Below are 20,719 nucleotides of genomic sequence, written 5' to 3'. Positions count from 1 at the left end.
GGCTCATGAGGGACCTTCAGGCAGACTTCCATAGATCCCTGCCATAGATCCATAGAGCCAATGCTCAGCACAAGGGCCTTTTCCCTGTCAAACAACCCCTTCACTGCATCCAAGTGCTTTAGACACTGGAGTAGGTAACACTTTCATATTTTGTTTGCTTGTTTGTTTGTTTGCTAGAAGGAGAAGCCTTGTGTAATTTCTCCTTCTCCAGGGAGCAAGGGAGCTTTTTCTAAGTCTTTCCTGCCCTTTTCCAGCACTGGCAGAAAGACATCACTTTCAGGTTAACGGCTCCTGTGTCTTTTGGCAGCCCAGGGAATCAGTGTGTGTTGTGTTTAGGAACTGACCAGGAAATCAATGCCCTTGCATTCCAGCTGGTGTTCAGAGATTAGAGGAGCTGGAGGGGCTGGGCTGCATTTCTGACTCCAGCCACTTTAGCCCCATCAGTGTGGTCGAGTCCAAGAGAAGAACTTGCCTGAGCACAGATGCACAAAGAGTGCAGTTCCCAGTGCAATGCTCTGGGTCTGGTTGCATTCCATAAGGACCCACACGCTCCAGACTCCCCAAGAGTGTGGGTTACTGAAGCAACAGGAGAGCAAGTTCAGGATGGCTGCTGATCGGGGCACTGCTACCGAGTGCTGATGTGTGTAGTGACAGAAAGGACAGTATTGATTCAGGGTGACCCCCCGTGGCGAAAAATGAGCTTTGACTCTATGATTTAGAAGGTTAAACAAATGCTTTCTTAGGCTATGCTATATTACACTTAGTACTATATTAAAACTGTACTAAAGAGATACTATACTAAAAAGCTACTAAAGAAAAACTCGTGACTGTTTCCAGACAGTCACAACACAGCTTTTATCTAATTAGCTAATCAAGCTAAACAACTATCACTAAAATCCAATTAACAAATCACTTTCAGTAAACAATCACTATAACACATTCTACGTGAACTAAACAAAAAGAACAGCCAGTAGAAATAATAATTGTTTTCTCTTCTTCTCTAAGTTTCTCACTGCCTTCCCTTAAAAAAGACCTAGGAGAGAGAACTATATCTCTCTCTGTTCAAAGAATGTAAATACCACAGCACAGTAAAGAGAGATTATAAAAGTGAGATCTGTCTATCTCTGTCTATTTGAATCTTCCTGGCTCTGCTCCAAAGCAGTGGAAGATGCAAAGCTCACTTAAAGGCATCCCTTCAGGAGAGGAGTGGAGACAAGTTCCACTGACTGATCCTGGGCAGGCAGAGATGTTTCCCCATCCAGAGATGGTTGTTTCTGCCCCTCCTGTTTTCCTCCTCCAGCCTCTTGTGCCCTGAAGCCTTCTTTTTATCCTTTAAATTTTTGCATGTCCTGAGGGAGTAGAACTATCCCATGCTGTATCTGGGGTCTGGTGACTTTGCTCATACACTCATTACGTGACACATGGTTTCCTTCACTGGCATCCCCAGGGTTGTGTAAGTGCATTCATTAATGGGGCCTTATGAGAAACTCTGTTACTGCTGGTCAGAATTCTCTGTTGACAAAAGAGGGACAAGAAACACCTTGGTCCTCCTCCATATACTGAGGTGGCCACAGAGGTTCTCTGACTTCCATCAGAGATCTTTGCATGCATCCTCATCTCCTGAATGACCCGGTTTTCTAACAAGAGTGTGGATGTCAGGAAGGAGGAATGCTGGTGCAGGCCTGAAGAGAAGGTGAACTCCAGAAGTGTCTCTCACAAGGAGTGAGCTCACCCAGGAAGCCCCTGCAGAGCCAGGATGGAGCTGTGGGACAGGGCGGGGTGTCAGTCACTACTGAAAGACAAACAGGACATGGCAGAAGCAGAGGGAGGCTCTCACCAGACCCTTGAGAAATGCCACTCCTTCCCTGTCAGCTGCCTGAGAGGCTGTTGGAGCTTCAGTCCCAGTGGCCCCTGATTGTAGGGCCAGGGGCACTTTGGAATCTGTGCCTCCCCTCGGGCAGAGAACGACCCAGGAGAGCAGCAGCACAGTGCTTTGGGAACGTGTGAGCCCAGCAGCCTTTGAGTCTTGGCCCACAAAGGGCATGTGGGAAGTTGAAACCCATCTTCTCTTGCTTTCTGTGCAGGTGCTTCTAGAGAAAGAGCAGGACCACACTGCTTCATCTGAGATGCCATGCCAGACTCAGGGAGAGCTGTTCCCTGCCCGAGGGCAGGAAGAGCAGCTCAGGCAGCAGGTGGAAGAACCACAGGAGAATGGCCAGGTAAGCCTGACTGGCCAGGGCACAGTGGGAAGGGCAGGAAGAGGGGCATAAACCAGAGCTCCTGGGACTGAGGAGGCCAGGAGTCCCACAGGCACTGGAAGCACAGAGCCTTGCAATCTGCAGAGATCAGCACTAGGACAGGATGGTTACAGTGGAAGCAGAGCTGGGTAGGGAAGCAGAAACAAGGGGCTGAATAAATGTGATTTGGAGGCTAAAATAGGGAAAAGCTGAGCTTTTCAGTCACTTGCTCTGCTTTTGTGTGTACAGAACATCAAGGCAGAGCCACAAGCAGAGCTGCCTGAAGCTCAGAGTGCCATCATGGCAGCAAAGAGGAGGAATGAAGACATCCAAGAGGAGAAGAATCTCCCTGTGCAGAGGGGCAATCAACAAAAACAGGTGAATGAAGTAATGTCAGCCACTCCACTCATGAAACTGAGTCCTTTCCGTTGTTCTTTACAGAAAATTGATGAACAGATGCAGACAGAGCTGCAGGAAATTAAGGCTAGGACCAAGGCAAGGAAGAAGAGGCTAGAAGAAAAAATTAAAATCATCAAAGAGAAAATGAATTGCCTCCTTCAGGAGCAAAAGGCTCCAGAAAAGCAAGTGAGTGAAATAGCAATAGGCACTGCAGTCACCCAAGGGGTGGTTTCTGCCTGCCCTGCCTTTCCAGTGCAGAGCAGCAGGGGGGTGGGTGATGCCTCTGAGTGCCATCCTGATGAGGCCTCTCTCAGAGCTGCTCTCAAGGACACTTCCTGCTCTGCTGCATCTCAGCTGATGCTCTAGACAGTGGCATTTCTCCTCTGGCCATTTAGCCAGCAGTCATCCGAATGAACTCCTGCTGGCTTCTTCCAGGTGGCCTTGTTTCTTGAGGTGTTTTTGCAGGTGAACATGGTCACTCACATAGATTTGGAATACGAGCTACAAGCTGTCTGTATCCCTTGTGAATCTGCTCCTGTCCTTTCCTTTACTTTCTTCCCAGTCAATGACTCCTGGCTGACGGGGACAAGCTGTAGTCTCTGACTGCTTTGTTCTGTTTGACTTGAGGTGGAAGTGTCGCCATCCTACCTGGCAGCCTGCAGAGAGTTCCAGCAAATGACGGGCAACCAAGAGCCCCGAGGCTGGCATGAGGCCCAGGAACTGAACCATCCAGAGATGCTGCAGGATAAGCTCATCCCGAGGAAGGTGCAGAAAAAGAGAATTTCATGGCAGGAGGTAGAACATTAGAATGAGGAGCTGCAAATATATCTGCAGACCTAGGAGGGGGAAAGGAGTCTTTGGGAGGAAGTGGAGCAGTCGTTGCTGCGGTCATCCTTTAGAACAACAAACTGGCTATGAACTCGAGTAAAACCAGCCTTTGGTTTTGACCATTTGGTTTCACAAGTGGACATCCAAAGCAATCCAATTGAGGAGCTCTGCATGTGGCTGACAGCCGCTTCCTAAGGGCTTGCATTTCAAATAGAAATCTCTCTTGCATTTCAGGGCAATCTCTGCCACATCTTCCTGACATCAACTCATTTCTTGTCTCAGATCTACACCGACTCTGACACTGAAGCTGCTGCAGAAGCAGCAGTGCCGTCCCAAGGAGCCTTTGCTCTCCAGCTGCAGAATTGGAGCCTGAGCCCTTGGTTCACCTCCCGTGCTGACCCAGCTGCTGCTCAGCAACAGGAGATGGCGAGTGACTCCCTGGAGCAGCAGAGTACGTCTGGTATCTTTCTTATCTGAGGGACAGTGTGTTGTGTGCATGTGTCAGCATAGCTGTATCAAAGGGTTCTGCTCAGTTTAGTGTCACAGAAGTGCTGGCAGTGCTCCGAGGCAGCAAGAGAGAGCTCTGGGTGTTCCTGCTGCCTCTGAGGGCAGCTTAGACTGGCTGGAGTTTGCCTGGGCTTCCCTCTCTGCCGAAGGCAGAAGCAGGAATTGTCCCTGGATCAGCAGAAGGCTGTGACTGCTTGAGTCCTAGCCACTGGCAGAAGCCCTGCTGAGATCAGTCTCTAGGAGAACACATCAAGCCCTTTGTGATTCTGCAGCACAACCCAATGAATCTGCTTCTTGCCCTTAACAGCTGCCAGTGCTGTGCTCTCAGATAAGATCTGGTAGGGTTGGGAAGAGAGCCCAGTGGATTCTGTCTCTACCATCACCAGCTGGACAAAAAGGGCACTGATCTGTGCCTCGGTGTGGCTGATCTCAAAGCCCATCCTGTTGTGTCCTGAATGGGGGCAACAGCTTGTCCGGGGCTCAGGCTCACTCTGGCTTCTTCCCATCAGTGCCTGTCAGTGCTCATGCTTGGGCTTTGGCAGCCTTGTTGTGGTCGCTGCCCTGCCCCTGAGGGCTGTGGGAATGCAGAGGCTGGAGCCTTCCTTAGCTGGGAGGGTCCCGCTGCTGCCCGGCTGCTGCAGCGCGGAGCTGCCTGAGGCCGCAGCCCCTGCTCTGGGCCAGCTTCTGCCTCGCACAGCCTGGGCTCACAGGAGGGTCAGCATCTCCTCTGGGCAGCTCTCTGTGTCACAGGGGTGCCTGAGGAGCACTGCTGTCCTCTGTGCCCCTGCCTGCTGTACCGAGTTGGGAAGATGGGGACGTGTGCGGTGCCGAGAGGGCGAGTGCAATGGGAGCGACTGATCCGCGCTGTCAGGGTGAAGAGAAGCGGCGCGGTTCTTCACGCGGGGCACGGGCAAGGGCGTCTTTGGGCTCAGCCTGCTCATAAAGGGTGAGGGTCCTGATGCTGGAAGCCCTGTGGGGATTGGTTCTAGCATGAGCTGCTCTGCTTTACAAACACAGAGGCATTCTTCTGGCAAACTGCTGCAAGGTGGAAAAGATGGGAACACTTGGCAATATTCCTCCTGTTCTGAACTTGGCATCTGTTCAGAGGAATTGATTCTAGATGTCCAGGTGCATTTAATCTTAGCAAGTAGGAAACCTTTTCTAAATCTCACAATGTTTATTCCCAAGGAAACAAAAGCACTGTTAGTTCCAGCTCTCCTTAATGTTTCTAGATGACAAACTTACTTGCCTTGCTAGCTATTCTCTTCTGGTCTCAGTCTCCTCTGAATGTATCTCCTGGTGCTTCCCTGTGTGCCTACTGTCAAGAGGTCTCTCACTTCAAAGGATGCTGGAAATCAGTCTCTGTGCCAGCCACTTGTGCTGTGGGCCTGCTGTTCTTTTCTTGTTGTACCAGTTGCTGTTCCTGTTGATGTTAGCCAGCTGTCCACAAAGGGAGGGCTCAGAGCTCCAGACAGTGGGGCTGCCTTTTGTATCTCCTAGAAGGTGGGATCTCTGCTTTAAAGTGAACATCTTGCATTTTGTTTCTCTCAGGGAGAATGGTGAAGATGGAAAATCCTATTCTAAAATACACTGAACTGGAAAATATTGGCAGTGGGTGAGTCCAAGCAATGTTAATTGTACAAAACTATGCATCAGGTGTTTTGCTGGTGGAATAGGTATCAAGTGTAAAGTCAGGCAAGCTGCAAATGTGTTCAGGCACTGGGCTGAGATTGTCAGTGCTGATCAGAATTTCTAAGTGTACTCAGAAGGCCTTGTCAAAGACATCTCCATGCTTCCAGTGTCCTGCAGGTCTTAGGCATTGACAGCACAGATCTCCTGTGTGGGCTGGCTTTCACTGCAAGATCTAAGTGGCTTCTCCTTTCTCTGCTTCTGTTTTGTTTCTAGGACTTTTGGAGATGTTTTCAAAGCACTCAACACTGCCACAGGAGGAGAGGTAAATGTGAACAGCCCCTGCAGACTCTGCTGCACTCGAGGGCTTTCCCCTCTGGTGTGAGCTGTGGCTGGAGCTTTGGGCAGAGCTGTGCTGAAAAGGCACAGGAAGCACAGACCGGTGCCAGCCCACAAAACACATTTGGGACTTTGTCCTCCTCAGCTGCCGGAAGGAAGGCACGGAGGGCAGCGGTTCCTTTCAGAGAAGGACACGCTCACTCGCTCTCCATTGCTAAAACAAAGGTGGTGCCTTCGAGCACCTCACTGTTCTTTGGGGCTACAGCTTCAGAGTCCTGAGTTCTCATTTCTGGCTGCCAGCAAATCCATCTGAAAGTTACTAGTAGTTCCTTAGCCACTGCAGTTCTGCACTTGGGAACTGCACATAGGGAGAGATCTGCAAGGCGTCCCTGAAAGCCCTAAGCCCTGCCCATAGCCCAGGATGTATCCACAGAGTATTAAGGCAAGGATTACTTCTTCTGAATCCCAAATGACGCAGCAGAGAGTGTGGTCAGAGGTTTGTGGGTGATAACTCAGACACCGCTGTTACCAAGTGGTCAAGGCAAAATGTCAGAGGTCCATGTGTCCTGTAACTGGCTCCCAAGGGAGCAGAGAAATGGGCTGTTGGAATGTCAGTTCCTAATTACTGCAGTGCCTAATCACAAGGCAGTTTGGCACAGCTCAGCTGTGTCATTGCAAAATCACTCGCTCCATGTGTCTTGTGGTCTCGTGCCACCAACCTCTCAAGTTACTGATTTTCAATGTCATTTTAGGTGGCCATCAAGAAAATACAGCTTCAAGGACTGAGGAAGAACAAACTAAAAGTCAATGAACTCATAGTCATGAAGGTGAACAGGAATCCCAACCTGGTCAGCTGTTTAGACAGGTGAGTTGTGCTTTTGTCCTATGAATGTTTGTTCACGTACTGCACACTGCAAGGTAAGATCCCACTTTGGTCACTGGCAGAAAATAGAGCTGTAATTATTGGCTAATTATTATTGCTCTTTTCATCTCCAGTGGATGGGAAGAGATTGCATTTTGTCTGCATGAGTCTTTGCTGGCACATGGTATTTGAAAATTGTTCAAAAACCCGGATGAGTCGTGTCTTACTAAATCAATGATCTCTATATTCACAGCCACCACTTTGTTTTGGAGCTTGATTTTATTCAAGTGTCTTCTTACATCCAGGTAAACTAACACGGATTTCCCTTGGATTGTTGCCACTGTTTTCCATTGCTATGCATGCCAGGAGGAGTAGGTGCTTTTTTCCAGAAACACTATGCATGACAGGCTTTTTATCTGGGCTGTTACTAAACTGCACATTTTGCTTGCTGCCCATTTAAGACATCTCTTTTTTCGCAGCTGTACCTTTCTCCTTGAGACTGCACAGATGGCAAACAATGCACAGCCAAGAGGGAATGTCTATTCCTTTATTTTTTTTTTGTCTCAAAGGGATCTGAAAAGAAGAGTGGATCCATCTTTTCCAAACAGCAACCTAGCCATGTACATTCATCTCCATGCCCTTGTGTCCTTCTTTCAGCTACCTTGTGGGTGAGGAACTGTCCCTGGTTATGGAGTACATGGATGGAGGCACTCTGAGCGATGTCATCAGCCAGACCTACCTGTCGGAAGATGAGATGGCAGCCATCAGTCGGGAGGTCAGCAATCCCATCTGTGTTTCCAAGGCCTTGGGCAGCATTGTCTGGGAAACAGGGGCTCAGAGCTGGAGTGATTTCCTGTGCCAAGCTTTGTTTCTGTGTTGCTGGTATGCTATGGGCAAGTAAAAGCATCTCAAGTGAAAGGCCTGCCAGTGCCCCTGCACTCCCTGTGCTCAGTGCCAGTACTCTTATCTCCTGCTGTTGTATTCTCGCTCTGTCTCTTGTATTTGTATTTGCTGTTCTCCACCTTGCCTCTCTAAATGTTTGCCTGGAGTTTGTCTTCACTGCATTCCTTGCCTGTGAAAGCAAAGGGGCTGGTGGCAGGATTTGGAATGATCAGCAAAGAAAAAAGACTCATTTCTCACAGTCCTCAGCTGAAAAGGATAGTATGCAGCCAAAATGCTCTTTGCTTCAGTAAGGTGACTGGTGTGATACATCCAAGCCTGTGCTGAGGCCAGCAAGAAAATCTTTGTCATGCAACCTCCCACCCAAAAGTGATCCGCTTCACACCAAAGGGAGGGACTTTTCCTTTCCAAACCCCTCCTTTGTCCTCTGCATGGAAAAAGCACGTCCACTGCAGCAGGAGTCATCCTGGCTGGTTGGCAGGGGACAGCCTAAAACAGCAGGTGCTGTTGCTCTTTCAAAAGCTGACGTGCCTTTCCTCGGAAAGGTCCTGCTCTGCAAGTGTTGGAGCAGCAAGCTCTTCCTCTCAGTGGCCATTACTGTTCTGCCATTACTCCCCATTCCCCTGGAGAGGGAATCTTTTAGGTTCTTTGTTTTCTTTCTTGTGGGATGAAATCACATCACTCATTTTTGACCTCCTGTTTCTGTTTTCTCTCTCAGTGCCTGCAAGGACTGCAATTTCTTCATTCAAACCACATCATCCACCAAGATGTGAAGAGCAGAAACATCCTTCTCAGAACTGACGGTTCTGTCAAGCTGGGTCAGTATATTCTTGGTCAGGTGCAGCGTTCCAGGGCTGTGGGTGTGGGGCTGCTTGGAGTGACTGCCAGCTCCCCAAAAATGATGCTGGTGGCAGTGCAGGGACCCCTGCTGCGAGCTGAGGGCACAGTTGCAACGTGCACAGAGGTAGAAGGAACCACAAGCAGTCAAGAGTGGCCTTGCTCTGTGTGTGTCCCTTCCAGACAGAGGGAGCTGCAATCTAAAGCTTCAGGGGAATGAAGTCCACTACTGTGAGCAGTGTTAAGAATCTGGGTTTTTTTGGAAGTGACCAATTCCATACTCCATTGGCTAAAGCCCCAAGGAAATTGAGCGTGGACAGTTCTCCAAGAGATTCAACAGCACATTCTTAGTCTGAGAGTGGGGAATTTTTTGCTTGGTTTCCTAATTGGAGCTGGCTTTCATGGTTTGTTGTTTTCTCCACAGCTGACTTTGGCCTCTTTGCTCAGCTCAGCCCTGAGCAGGGCAGACGGAGCTCCGTGGCCGGTGCTGCTGGGTGGCTGGCGCCTGAAGTGGTGACAGGTCAACCATGTGGCCCCAAAGTGGACATATGATCTTTGGGAATCGTGGGCATCGAAATGGTGGAACGAGAAGTTCCTTCCTGGAATGCAACTCCTGTCTTGGTAAGGTGCAAATACTCACTGATCCCACTGTCTTTCTCACCTGTCCCATGCTCTGTGTGCCATTGGACAAAATCCCATTGCCATCTGCTGGCACCACTTCCACCAAGGTGTCATTCTAAAAATGCCCCTGCAACACATCAGCATCTGCTGTAGCTTTGGTTGTATCAGAAAGGGAAGTGGCAGTTCAGAAACCTAACCAGTTCAGAAACCTGCCAGTTTGGCCTCCAGCCACGCCTGACATTTCCCACTTGTTTTTTGAAGAATGTTGGAACTCTGTTTCTGAGGGACAAGAATTTTTCAGTGGAGAGGGTAGACATGTGATAAACATCCTGAGCAATGGAGGTTAGACCTTCCCAGTTTCAATTTTATAGAAAACATAACAAAAAAAGGAAAAATAAAAGTAAGCAAAAAAGAAAAAGAGAAAAAAACCTACTACCTAAGCAATGCTCAAGCAGTTCTGCTTGCTTTTTCATTTTTTAAATACAGCTCTTCCCTTCCATTCTGTAGCATCTTTTCCAAATCCTGTGGATCTTCGAAACTCTCAGGCTTTCAAGTCATCTGTACATTGTTCAGTCATGGATGCGGGTGGCCTGGAGAAGTTTAGGATGTGTTTTTCTCCGACTGCAGTTAGAATTGTTTGCCAAACCCTTGGCTGTTTCTTGGTACTTTAACAAGTTGATGAGCTTGCAGGCAGGTGCCTGGGCAGGGATCCACCGTGGGCAGTTGACACCGGTGCTGTGTTTCTTTACCACAGGAGCAGGGCCATCCCTGGCCTGCACAGTTCTAATGACAGGGAGGGCTCCAGCTCCCCACCATGGCCAGTGGCTGAGCTCAGCTAAGAGTCAGGATAAAACCCTCTTTGTCACCTCTGGTGATGTGGGAAAAGGACAGAAAACTGCATAAATTATTTGTACACAAGGGGAGTGCATTGCCATTTCCAGCTTTGAAATTCTCCTTTGGCTTAAAGAGGATAATAGCAAAGTCTCTTTGGTCACCATCTATTTCAGTGCCACGAGCACAGAGTTATCATGACAGTGGTGGGCATTTTTATGGAGACTCCAAGGCCTCTTGCCATTGTTATTTTTGTCTATTTGAGATGGATTCTGCAAGTTGAGGTTTGAATACTTCCAAGTTGGTGTCTTATGTTTCTAAATACCATCTTGTAAAAGCAGAATGAGCTCTCTCTCCCTCTGACTTGTCAGTGCGTTAGAGCTTGGTTCCACATGAACCGCACTGGATAATGATCAGCCGATGTCTTGCTAATCTACACTGTAACTCCTTGGCCTGAGGAGTATCAGAAAGATCTGCTGAGATCCATGGACACTGTCAGCTGCATGGAAGTGAGCATCCTTGGCCTTGCTGAAGAAACTGGAGCTCAGCTTAGGTTAGATGCTCTTGAGCAGGAGAAAGGCTGGAATCCTCAGGAGTTTCCAGAGGCCTGCGTGCCCAGAGGGACTGAGTTCTGGGGAGCAGCTGGATGTTTCTGCACATCATGGAAAGGGATTGCCAGACAGCTCAAGCCTCACCCCAGGCAAACACTCCCCAGCTCCTCTCAGGCAACATTTGCTTTGGGTTTCAAGTTGTTCCCACTTGTCTGTCTGTGAAGATGTGCCTAAAACCACAAGGCAAGCCTCTCAGAACTGGTGTTACATTTCCAGAAATGAAGAAAGGAAGCCCAAACACAAGAAAGTTACTAAGGCACTGATTTTTAGAGAGGAACTTAACCCCCTGTGCAGTTTCTTCTCACTGGGAAACATGCCTGGAACCTGGGCATGAGGGTTTAAAGTCCACAGAGTCTCTTCTGCTTCTTGTGCAGTGCTGCTGAAACACTCAGTGACCGTGTTTCTCTCCTAGCCCAAAGCAACATTCTGCACATCACCAAGCCAGAGCCTGGGGATGTGGAGAGCCTGCCAAAACCTCCCATTTGTTTCCTGGCACTTTCTGTGATGGGCCTACCATTCATGCATTGACTTGGGTAGCCAAATGAGTAGAGGGTGACCGTAAGGATGGAACCTCTCCTTCTGATTTGACTATGAAAAGTTTTTCTTTTCCATATAAGGAAAGCAGAAATTTTCAGACTGCTGAGAGACAGAGCTGCAGGTGGCTCCTGTGTGTCCCAGCAGGCGTTTTCATCCCAGTACATTTGTGCATGCATCTTAATGTGTCTGTGTTGAAGATGAGATTCCCAATGTTTGTTTCCTTACCTGAGGAATACGTGGTGGATTTCCTTTCTTTCCTTCCAATTCCCATTGTTTTCAAGAACAAAGCAAAAAGCTTGATTCGTTTTGTTTTATGGCAGCTGTGCTTAAGGGACCAAGAAGCACTGCAGAGATACTTTTCATATCCTAACCCTTGGATACAGTAGAGTCAGTATAGCAAAGTCCTTCTTCCAAAAAGCCCCTCAAGCTGATATGAATCCTCAGGGAAGGAATGTGCTTGTGCTGATGTAGTTCCCACTAACTAGGTCAGGCAATGAAATCAGCTGCCAAGGCAAAATCTGCAGGACAGTGGGAAAGCTGTGGCTGCATCAGGGTTTGGGTTTTTGGTTGGTAAAGGAAAGTCATCTCTGGGTCTTTGCCAGGGCAGAAAGTGCCACTGCAGAGTGGAGCTTAATCAATGGGATCTGGGAGAGCAGTGACAGATGGGAAAGAAGCAGGTGGAGCCTGGTGTCTCCTTTTTCCCCAGCCTCAACTCCTGATAGCCACAGGAGGAAAACAAAAGCTGCAGCAGCCCAACTTATTTTCATCCTGCCTGCGTGACTTCCTGAGCTGCTGCCTGCAGAGAGACGAGGCGCGGCGCTGGTCTGCCAAGGAGCTGCTGCAGGTAAAATGGGAAGGGGCTGCAGGTGAAACAGGCTCTGAGGGATGGGCTCCTCCTCCACTCAAGTCCAAGGCAGCAGATGAGCTCCCTTCCTCCTCACCTCCATTCTTGGTGCTCTTCAAATGAAAACAGTGAGGAATCCTAGACTGGGCTGGGTGGCAGGGCCCTGTAAAGGTCCTGTGGTGCAAGTGTCCTTCAATGAGCAGGGACATCTTTAAAGAGATCAGGTTCCTCAGAGCCCTTTGCCACTGGAGCAGGAATGGTTGGAGGGATGGGGCACCTACAAGCTCTTGGGGCAAGCTGTGCCAGGGTTCCACCATGCTCCAAGAAAATAAGTTCTTCCTTAGACCTACTCTGATTAGATACCCTTTGTGTTTAATAATATTTGTCCATATCCTATTGTAACTGGCCCTGTTAAAAAAGATGTCCCCCGCTTTCTTCAAAGCAACTCTGAAATCTTGGAAAGTGGCAATAAAGTCTCCCTGGGGCCTGTTCTTCACAAAACTGAATAACTCCAGCTCCCTCTGCATTTCCTGAGAGGAGAGGCGCTCTGTCCTCTGACTGTTTCTGTCGCCTTCTTTTGTAATTTGGTGGAGGGCTCAGTTTTCTCTAATGGCAAAAGAATTGAAGTAGAGCAATGCAGGGTACAGAGACATGAAATGGTGGTGGAGGAATCCAAGGAAGCCAGTCCCAGCTGAGCAGTCAGAGATTTGGCTGTGGGCAGGAGGGGCTGTGGGGGGCTCACTCTGTGGGGCCCTGGTTTGTGCCCCCCAGCCCACCCTTAGAGGTTTCTGCCACGCAAACAGGGACAGCTGGGAGGGACTTGTCCCAGCCCCATCTGCTGCCTAGCACGCTCAAGCAGATGGGAACTGTGCCAGGGTTACTGCCAGGTTGTGTGGCAGAGAGGGAACTGCAGGGCCCAGTGCCACTGGGCTGGCCCTGATGGGAAGGAAGGAGCCATCCAGCACACAAGGGGCAGGGCATGGAAAGGTAGACACTGCTTTCTGTCCCTGTGGGAATCAGCACAGTGCCTGTCTTTCAAAGGCAGGGGCCCATATGAGCCATTGGAGTTTCCTGAAAGGAAGAAAACCCAGGGACAGGAAGCACCATTTCTAGAGCACTGGCGGGGCAAAAATCCCAACAAGATAAAGAAACCTGAATAAATGGATGAGTGGGATTCTGGGCCAGGTTTGCCTGTGATGGCAGGGTCCTGCACATGACTGCTGGGTAGCAGATGGTCCCACTGCTCCTCTTTCTGGGTCTTTTTAGGACCCAGAGTAATCCTGATTGAGCCTGTGAAGCACTGAGCTTGGAAAGTAATGGCTCACTGTTCACTGTTCTTTGTCTTTTTGTTGTTTGGTTTGTTGTTTGTTTTTGGTTTATTTGTTTTGTTTTGGTTTTGGTTTTTTTGTTTGTGTTTTGTTTTCTTTTTTGTTTTTGTTTTTGTATTCGTTTTTTGGGTTTTTTTGTGAACAGCATCCATTTGTAACATCAGCCGAGGCTGCATCCACCCTGGCACCACTCATCATCTCAGTGAAGAGGAGGATGGAGAAGCAAACAGTGCTATAATCACATCAGGACCATTTTCTCCATAGCCATCTTAGAGAGTAGGATTGTAGAGTAGGAGTGTAGAGTAGGATTTAGAGTAGGATTTAGAGTAGGACTATGTGGAGAAAAGAAAAAAGACTCTGCACAATCCACTGTGAATCAAGGAGAAGCCATTTATTGTGCTTCTAAACATAGTTTATAATTAGTTCCTATCCTATAGCTTTCTGTAGTCATGCATTGTTTGGTTGCATCTTTTTCTTAATCCAATTGGTAGATGCTGTAAGGGTCATTTTATTTGTGTTGCTACCCCTTTGTCTGTCAGCAACTCTTCTGCTTCTTCTTTCTGCTCACAACATCACCTTTTTATCCACAACGTTGAATGCAGCTTTATTAAAAACCTGACTTAGTCCTAGAAGGTTAGTTAGTTTAGTTAGCTCCAGAAGGTTAGGCTGGTTCATTTAGTGCCTGTCCATTTTTCTGTAAATACCACCCTAGAGGATTATAGAGTAGGATTGTAAATAAATAAAGTTTCTGAAACTTTAACTCATCTGGAAGAATCCTTTCTTTCTCACCCTGTGAACAAGCTGAGCATTTCCTTCTGAGTTGTCAGCTGTCTCTTAAAGGTGCAATGGCTTCTTTGGTGTTGTGAAAAGTACATATTGCAGGACAGGTTCTTCACAGATAATAAAATTTATATATGTATATATATATAAATTAATATACTGTATGTGTTATGTTGTCTTAGTTAGTAGTACTGTATTTTTTTAAGTACTGTGTTATGTTGCGGTGCAATGTCATGGTTTGCCTCAGATACCCCAGGTTCCTCCCTGATAATTCCCTGCCAGGTGTGTCAATCATCCCTCCTTTCCACACCCTGACCCCTGCTGAGCACTGTCTGTCCATCCTGGCATTCCAGAAGGGCGGCGAGTGATTGGCAGAATTCCAAAGATGCCCTCCCCTCCTGGAAGGACATTGGGCCATCCAGGTATCCTCTGTCCCTTGACACTTCCCCGCCCCGTACCTGGTTGGTGATCCCCGTGTTCCTTCCCTGCCCCTCTGCCCCGGGTAAAAGGGTGAGCAAACCATGCAGCTGGGAGTTCTCCTGGAGCCCTTGCTGGATTCAGAGGCCTGTGGGCCAGGAATAAAGCTCTGGATAGAAACCCTCCATCAGAACCAACTCCTTTCCTTCACCTCGTCTTAAAGCGTCTCCACCAAAGGTAAACCTGAGCTCCTGAATGGCTGGACTTGCCTCCAAGCGCCCAGCTGCAGCATCCAGCTGGCCAAAAGTGTCTCTGGGGTAAAATTCCAGAGTTGCCGCTATTTGGTCAAGCAGCAAAGGCCAGACAAGCTCATGTATGTCCCGTCCAGCTATATTGATAATTATTTCAGTGGTAAATATAGTTTTAGGTCATAAGATTATGTAAAATAGAAACTATGTAATGTAAGATACTTTTTTAACTAGCTCAAGAAAGGGATGGGGTAATCAAGAAATTCTTTGCCCAGAGATGACAGCAACAGGACACCAAAAGCCCCAAGGGAAGAATTCTTGCGTCCTTATTGGAAAAGACCAACTTTCTTCCACCTCCTTCCCAACTTTGACGAGCCAACAGGATTAAGGGGGAGAACTTGACCATAAGCAGAGAACAACCTTTGTTTGAAAAGAATTTATGCCTCATGTATGAGATATATGAATATGCAACAGGCTATTGCTTTTAAGGGCTAATCCTTTGTTAGCGTGTGTGCTTTCGGGGCATAATTGCCCAGGAGGCACCAGGACTGTCCGTATGTCTTTGTTTTTATTGTCCTTTACTGTTCTAACTCTGATTGTCCAAATTCTTATTATTCTAACTTCTATTACTATCTTAATAACCATTTTATTGCTACTAAACTGTTAAAATTTAAAAAGAAGGGATTGTTGTTTTTCTCAATGTGCTTTGAAAGCTGGGAAGACTCTTCATTCATCATCTCCAGAGCACACTGCCTTTGGCCAGAACACTGGCCCGTTTTGGTACATCTGTGACACTTCTAGTTGAGGCAGAAAGGGCAATGGCATTTGAAGGCAAAACCGAAGGAAGAATAGAGCAGCCCATACAACTTGCGCAGATGCAGGCCTTCAGCTGTGACTGGAGAGCATTGGTGTTCCTGCCACTTGGATTTGTATCCCTAGGTGCAATGTCTTTGGCTGTAGGAGAGCCTTGCTCAAGTGAGAAAGCAGAAAGATCAGAGAGGGTGCTCGGGAAGGTCTCCTGTGGTGCAGAGCTGTCAGTGCCTGTGAGGTGAGAGCGGGCCCGGCCTTGCCCGGGCTGGAGCGCCAGCAGAGCCCCGGCAGAGCCCGGAGCAGCCTGAGCCCCGGCAGAGGCAGGCTGGGAGGAGGCCCTTGGAGCTGCAAGAGGCAGAAGCCGGGCCCTGAGTGCCTCTTGCTGGGAGCGGGCGAATCCTCCGCTCTCAGAGCCGAGGTGGCAGCTGGCTGCTGCTGAGGGGAAGCGCAGCTGTGCTGGGCACAGCCCGGCCTGGAGGCATTGGCCGTCTGGAGTGTGCCCTGGAGCAGGGAAAGGCCAAGGGCAGCCTCGGGCTGCTGGGCTGGCTGAGGATCCCTCCTCTTCTGCCGGCTGCCCCGCAACTCCTGGCAAAGGCCAGCAGTGTGTGCAGCACTCTGGGCACCGGGGCAGGGAGCCGGGCTGCTCGGCAGGCTGGAGCACAGGGCAGCCTCCTTCAGGCCCGGCACTTGTGCCAGGGAAGCGGGGCCAGCGTGAGGCAGGGACAGCTTGGCAGGGCCCATCTGCAGGAGCCAGCGCCTCACGCAGCTCTGGGAGGAAGCGCCTGCAATCCTGCAGGTCTGCACTGAGCCAGAGCAAAGGTGTGAGATGCAGAGTGGCAGAAATATTCAGGCCCACCAGGCCGGCCTGCTTTGTGCTCTCTGGCGCACAGCAAGCGCTCTGCAATGCAGCTCTGAGCTGCTGGAAGAGAGGGGATTGGGGATGTGCCTGAGGTGAGTCAAAGGGTTAGCTGAAAATGTAATTAGCATAATTGAAAATTGCAGATGGGTCAAGGGGCCATTTTGGAATACAACTGGGATAGTAGAAGATTGCATATTTTAGTTAAGATTTTAAAATGAGGTAAGAAATTAAGTTAGTAATACAGCTAGCAGAAATCATGTGCCTTAGTTAAAGAGTACCAAATATATTAGGAACGTAAAGCTAGAGCTGACAGGGATAGAGGAAGCAATTGTGAAGAAGCAGAGACCATAGAAATACCTTGCCTTAAGAATAATTGAACAGTTAGGAGAGGCAGCAGGACAAAAGGTCGTGCCAACTGGCCATGGGAGAAGAGTTCACCATGAGGAAGACAGCTTTCTTCCTTCCGTACAACCACTCCCTCATTTAGAAAAGCCACCGACCCAGTTAAGGCAGTACAATTGTGCAGCTCTAATAGATATTCAGCTGATAAAAATACGAAGCAGGCAGGTAATAATTATGTATTATGGGTCCTTAGAAACCTAATGTAAAACCTTTTCTGTAGAAACAGAGAGCAGGAGTCTGCAACTCCTTGCACATATCTTTGGAAACTAGTTCACATGTGACCAGGGCTGCAATAAATACCCCTCTTTTTTACTATAATTAGTTGAAGAGTCGTCTGTCCGTGCTTCAAGGGTTATGCTGGAGTAGTGAACTGATTTGGAAGGGAGCAGAAGAGTTTCAGCAGGCAATTTTTGGAAGGGATGGAAGGCTCTTGTGACTGAAGGGAAAGCCATTTGGAATGCAGTAATGATCCCAAAGTCCATCCAATTGTATCTTTGTGTCTGAATTTAAATCAGAATGATTATAGATAGCTTCATGCAATTTGTCTACAAATTTATCAAAGTCTTCATTCTTCTTTGGTAAATTTGTCTAAAAGACATAGTGTGTAACTTATCTGGAAGTGCAAGGATAGCATTCTATGCTAGTTGTTGGCTCATCTGTAAGACTTGATCAATGCTCCTAGCCTGGGCAGTGGCAGTAGCCCAGGGCCCCTTGCCAAGTAACTGTTGTGCTGTTAAACCATACAGAGGATCACCCTGCACTCTAGGTCTTGCTGCTTCTAGAGCACACTTTTCCTCCCAGCTTTTATGAAACATCTCCTGCTGATGGGGTGGCCTTATAAGTCTTTTTAGGGTATGCATATCAGCTGGAAATAATGTGTTAGATGGAAAAATATACTGCAGAAGTGACTGTGAAAGTTGGGATTTTCAACTAAATTGTGAAATTGCAGCTCTCAATTTTTCTAAAATCTTCCAATTGAAAGGTTCTCAAACTCTACTTGCAGCATTAGATATTACAGGAAAAGCTTCTACACCATTGGAGAGAAAAGTCCCTTCTACAATAGCTTCTGGAATAACTTTTTTCTACTGTAGTTTCTGAGCTGCTTCTATTTCAGGGTCACATTCCAACTCTAATTCCACATTCTTTACAGCGTGAGAGGGAGAATTTTGTTTAACCGGCTCAAATGCTGGCTCAGAGACAGAACGGAGGAGTTTTTGCTAGACAATGGCCATATTCAGCCAATGCACAATCCAGCCTGCTTGTAATAATGGACAATGAACAAGTTCACAAAGAATGAATTATGGACATATTCAGAAATGAGCTTGGTATATCCTTGAAAAAGATACAAGAAGAAGAGTCATCAGGACGCAGCAAGTTTGTCAGCAAGCTTGGGAAAGTGAGTCATGGGTAGGCCAGACAACCCCAGCAAGATGCGTGAAAAATTAGGTGATCCAATCAGCATTCTATTTTAGATGTGTGAACAGCTAGGATTAACCAATCATGTATTAGCTAGAGACACATGGGCAGTAAAGATTTATTATAAATAGTCTTTTTAGGAATAATAAATTTAGCTTCACTGGATCATATTGGTTATGTTGTGACGTCCCTGAACCTCCGCACCATGCACTTAAGGGTGTGTTGGTTTTCCCCAGGAAATGTACACATCTGGGGAAGTGCCCTTGGCAGAGAGGGGCTGGATTCCCAAGGAAACTGCTTCCCCAGGAGCCCCCAGTGAGACAGGTGCAAGTGTCTCCATTTGACTCCCTGCGTTTCCTCCAGTCCTTGAGGCCCCTTGCACTTTGCAGAGGGGCATGCAAAGGGATAAGGCTGTGAAGAAATATGATTTATGTTCTCTTGATGCAGAGTGTGATTTTATACACTCTCTCCTATGGTGCAGATGCTCTGCATTTCTACTGTGTTGATTATTCTTATCGATACATATTTTAATTTGCTCTGGCATTCTTCCCATAGAAAAGTTTTCCTTGTGTATTTGATTTACGTCTGCAAATGTTGATACGTAACTTTAGGTACCTGAATTTAGCCCATTTCTCCTCTCACTTTAATTTCAGAAAATGTCAGAATTACAGATGTACGCACTAAAGTATCCAAGATTTCTGTGCAACAGAAAGATGAGTAAACAGTAGTACAGCCCAATCTACATTACCTTTAGCAGTTACTAAAGCCAGTAGATATTTAGAAAAGTGTGCCTTCTTTCAGCAATATTACAAATAGATGGTTATATACAAATTATAATATTATAATATTGGCTTTACACAAATATTAAAATGGATTCTATATGTGTGATGTTAATTAAACTTAGAGAGCTCCCAAGGCCTTGAACATACTTGAGACTGATTTTGCAATAAACTATCTTTTAAAACTCTGTTTGGAAAGCAGAAGGTAGGAACATCAGTCATCTGTTGTGTTTGACTTTATTGTTATTTGAGATTGTAGTAAATACTGAGCATGAGCTGGGATGCAGATTGTAATTGCTCATCTTTCCAAAGATAGATATGAATACTATTAACATGTGCCCTGTTTGTTGTTCCTAACTGACTAATTTACTGCAGTAGTTTTGTAGTGCATTTTTATTGTTGTAATATTTAAATGTAGTGGGAGAATATATATTTGATTTGGGGAAGTTTGGCTTTTGTTTTTCGAATAATAAAACTACTCTCTTCAGCCTGGTGAAGAAGAAATCTGCTTCTGTCCTTGTGTACAGCTATGGGTTTGTTCACATAGCTTCTCCTTCCCTTTTCTGCCTAGGCTTTCTCGCCTGCAGTTTTTAGTAGAAAAGCAACAAACCTTTGAAAGTCTAAACCTCAACATAACTGTGACCCTCAATCAGTACTTCCTTCTTCCAATTTCTAAAGATCTCTTTGTCCTGGGCACTCAGTATGGCCTTTTTCCTCAAAGTTCTTTGGCTGTCTTGAATGCTTACAGCGTAAAAGGTAATCCCTGATCTATTTTCAACTCCCTGCTCAGATGCAGACTGCTGGAAGGGAGCTAGGACTAGTACTGGAGACCTGGCAGCTTGTCCAGGAAGCAAAATTTTTGAAATAATGGTAATGTGGAGAAGCATGCAAGTCCAGGTGGTGAACTCATATATGCAAGTACTTGCAGTTTCCTGACAGGACTTTACAGTTTAAGGGTATGGTCTCTTCTTATTTCTGTCCCTTAATGCTCAATCCTTGCCACATTTCTTCAACTTCTTTTGCATTGTTATCTTCCGTGTTTTCTTCCTCTCTTCTTCTCTCTGTGACTTTCTATGCAGGATGGATAACCTGTCATACGCTGTCAGCTTGTTCAGTGACCAAGTAGTGATATGATGGTGTAGAAATTGTAGGCGCACAGTAGGCAAACGTGTCATGCTTCTGTGTGCCCTCTGCAGGCAGACCTGCTTCCCAAACCTTCATTCAGACTTGGAAAAAAGGCTTTTCGCCACTACTTTGTTGTGGTTTATGCATTGATGAAGAAACACTTCCATCTCAGCCCGCTTAAGCCACTGCAGAGCAGGAATTGTTGCTTTGGTAGCAGATGTGCTGTCAGGGTCCTTACAGCTCCACAAGATGTGCCTCTCTTAGAACAGATTTTTGCATTTTTGTACAAAAAAACTATGTTTTAAATCGCACCAGTGTAAGTCAGGCACTCCTGTAGATGTGTCTTCAGACAGAGACATTCATATATATGCCTAGTGAATGGCCTTCTGGGCAGCAGGAACAAATGAGGAAGGAAACTGGGCTGATAAAACATGCTTCTGCTTCAACAAAAACCCCCCAGTCTTCCCTTTCCAGAGAAGGCTATAAACCTTTTCTTGATTGGCCTAAAGGGGATAAACAAGTCCCTCCATGTCCTGATCTTTTACTAGTCTCAAATTATTTAGAAAAGTTTTA

At 47.1% G+C, this 20,719-nt stretch overlaps 1 protein-coding gene across 1 annotated transcript; it reads left to right on the top strand.

Moving 5' to 3' along the window:
• The first annotated feature begins 5,881 nt into the window (after nt 1-5,881).
• Nucleotides 5,882-9,090, top strand: LOC141729955 (serine/threonine-protein kinase PAK 1-like). Its single transcript, XM_074546614.1, has 5 exons — nt 5,882-5,925; nt 6,692-6,804; nt 7,459-7,576; nt 8,420-8,519; nt 8,963-9,090. The coding sequence occupies exons 2-5, from the start codon at nt 6,761-6,763 to the stop codon at nt 9,088-9,090; spliced, it is 390 nt and encodes a 129-aa protein (XP_074402715.1). The 5' UTR covers nt 5,882-5,925; nt 6,692-6,760.
• The last annotated feature ends 11,629 nt before the right edge of the window (nt 9,091-20,719 follow it).

Source organism: Zonotrichia albicollis, chromosome 8 (assembly GCF_047830755.1).
Source record: "Zonotrichia albicollis isolate bZonAlb1 chromosome 8, bZonAlb1.hap1, whole genome shotgun sequence".
Lineage (NCBI taxonomy): Eukaryota > Metazoa > Chordata > Aves > Passeriformes > Passerellidae > Zonotrichia > Zonotrichia albicollis.
The sequence above is the reverse complement of the archived record's forward strand: the minus strand, read 5'-3'. Positions and strand labels throughout refer to the sequence as shown.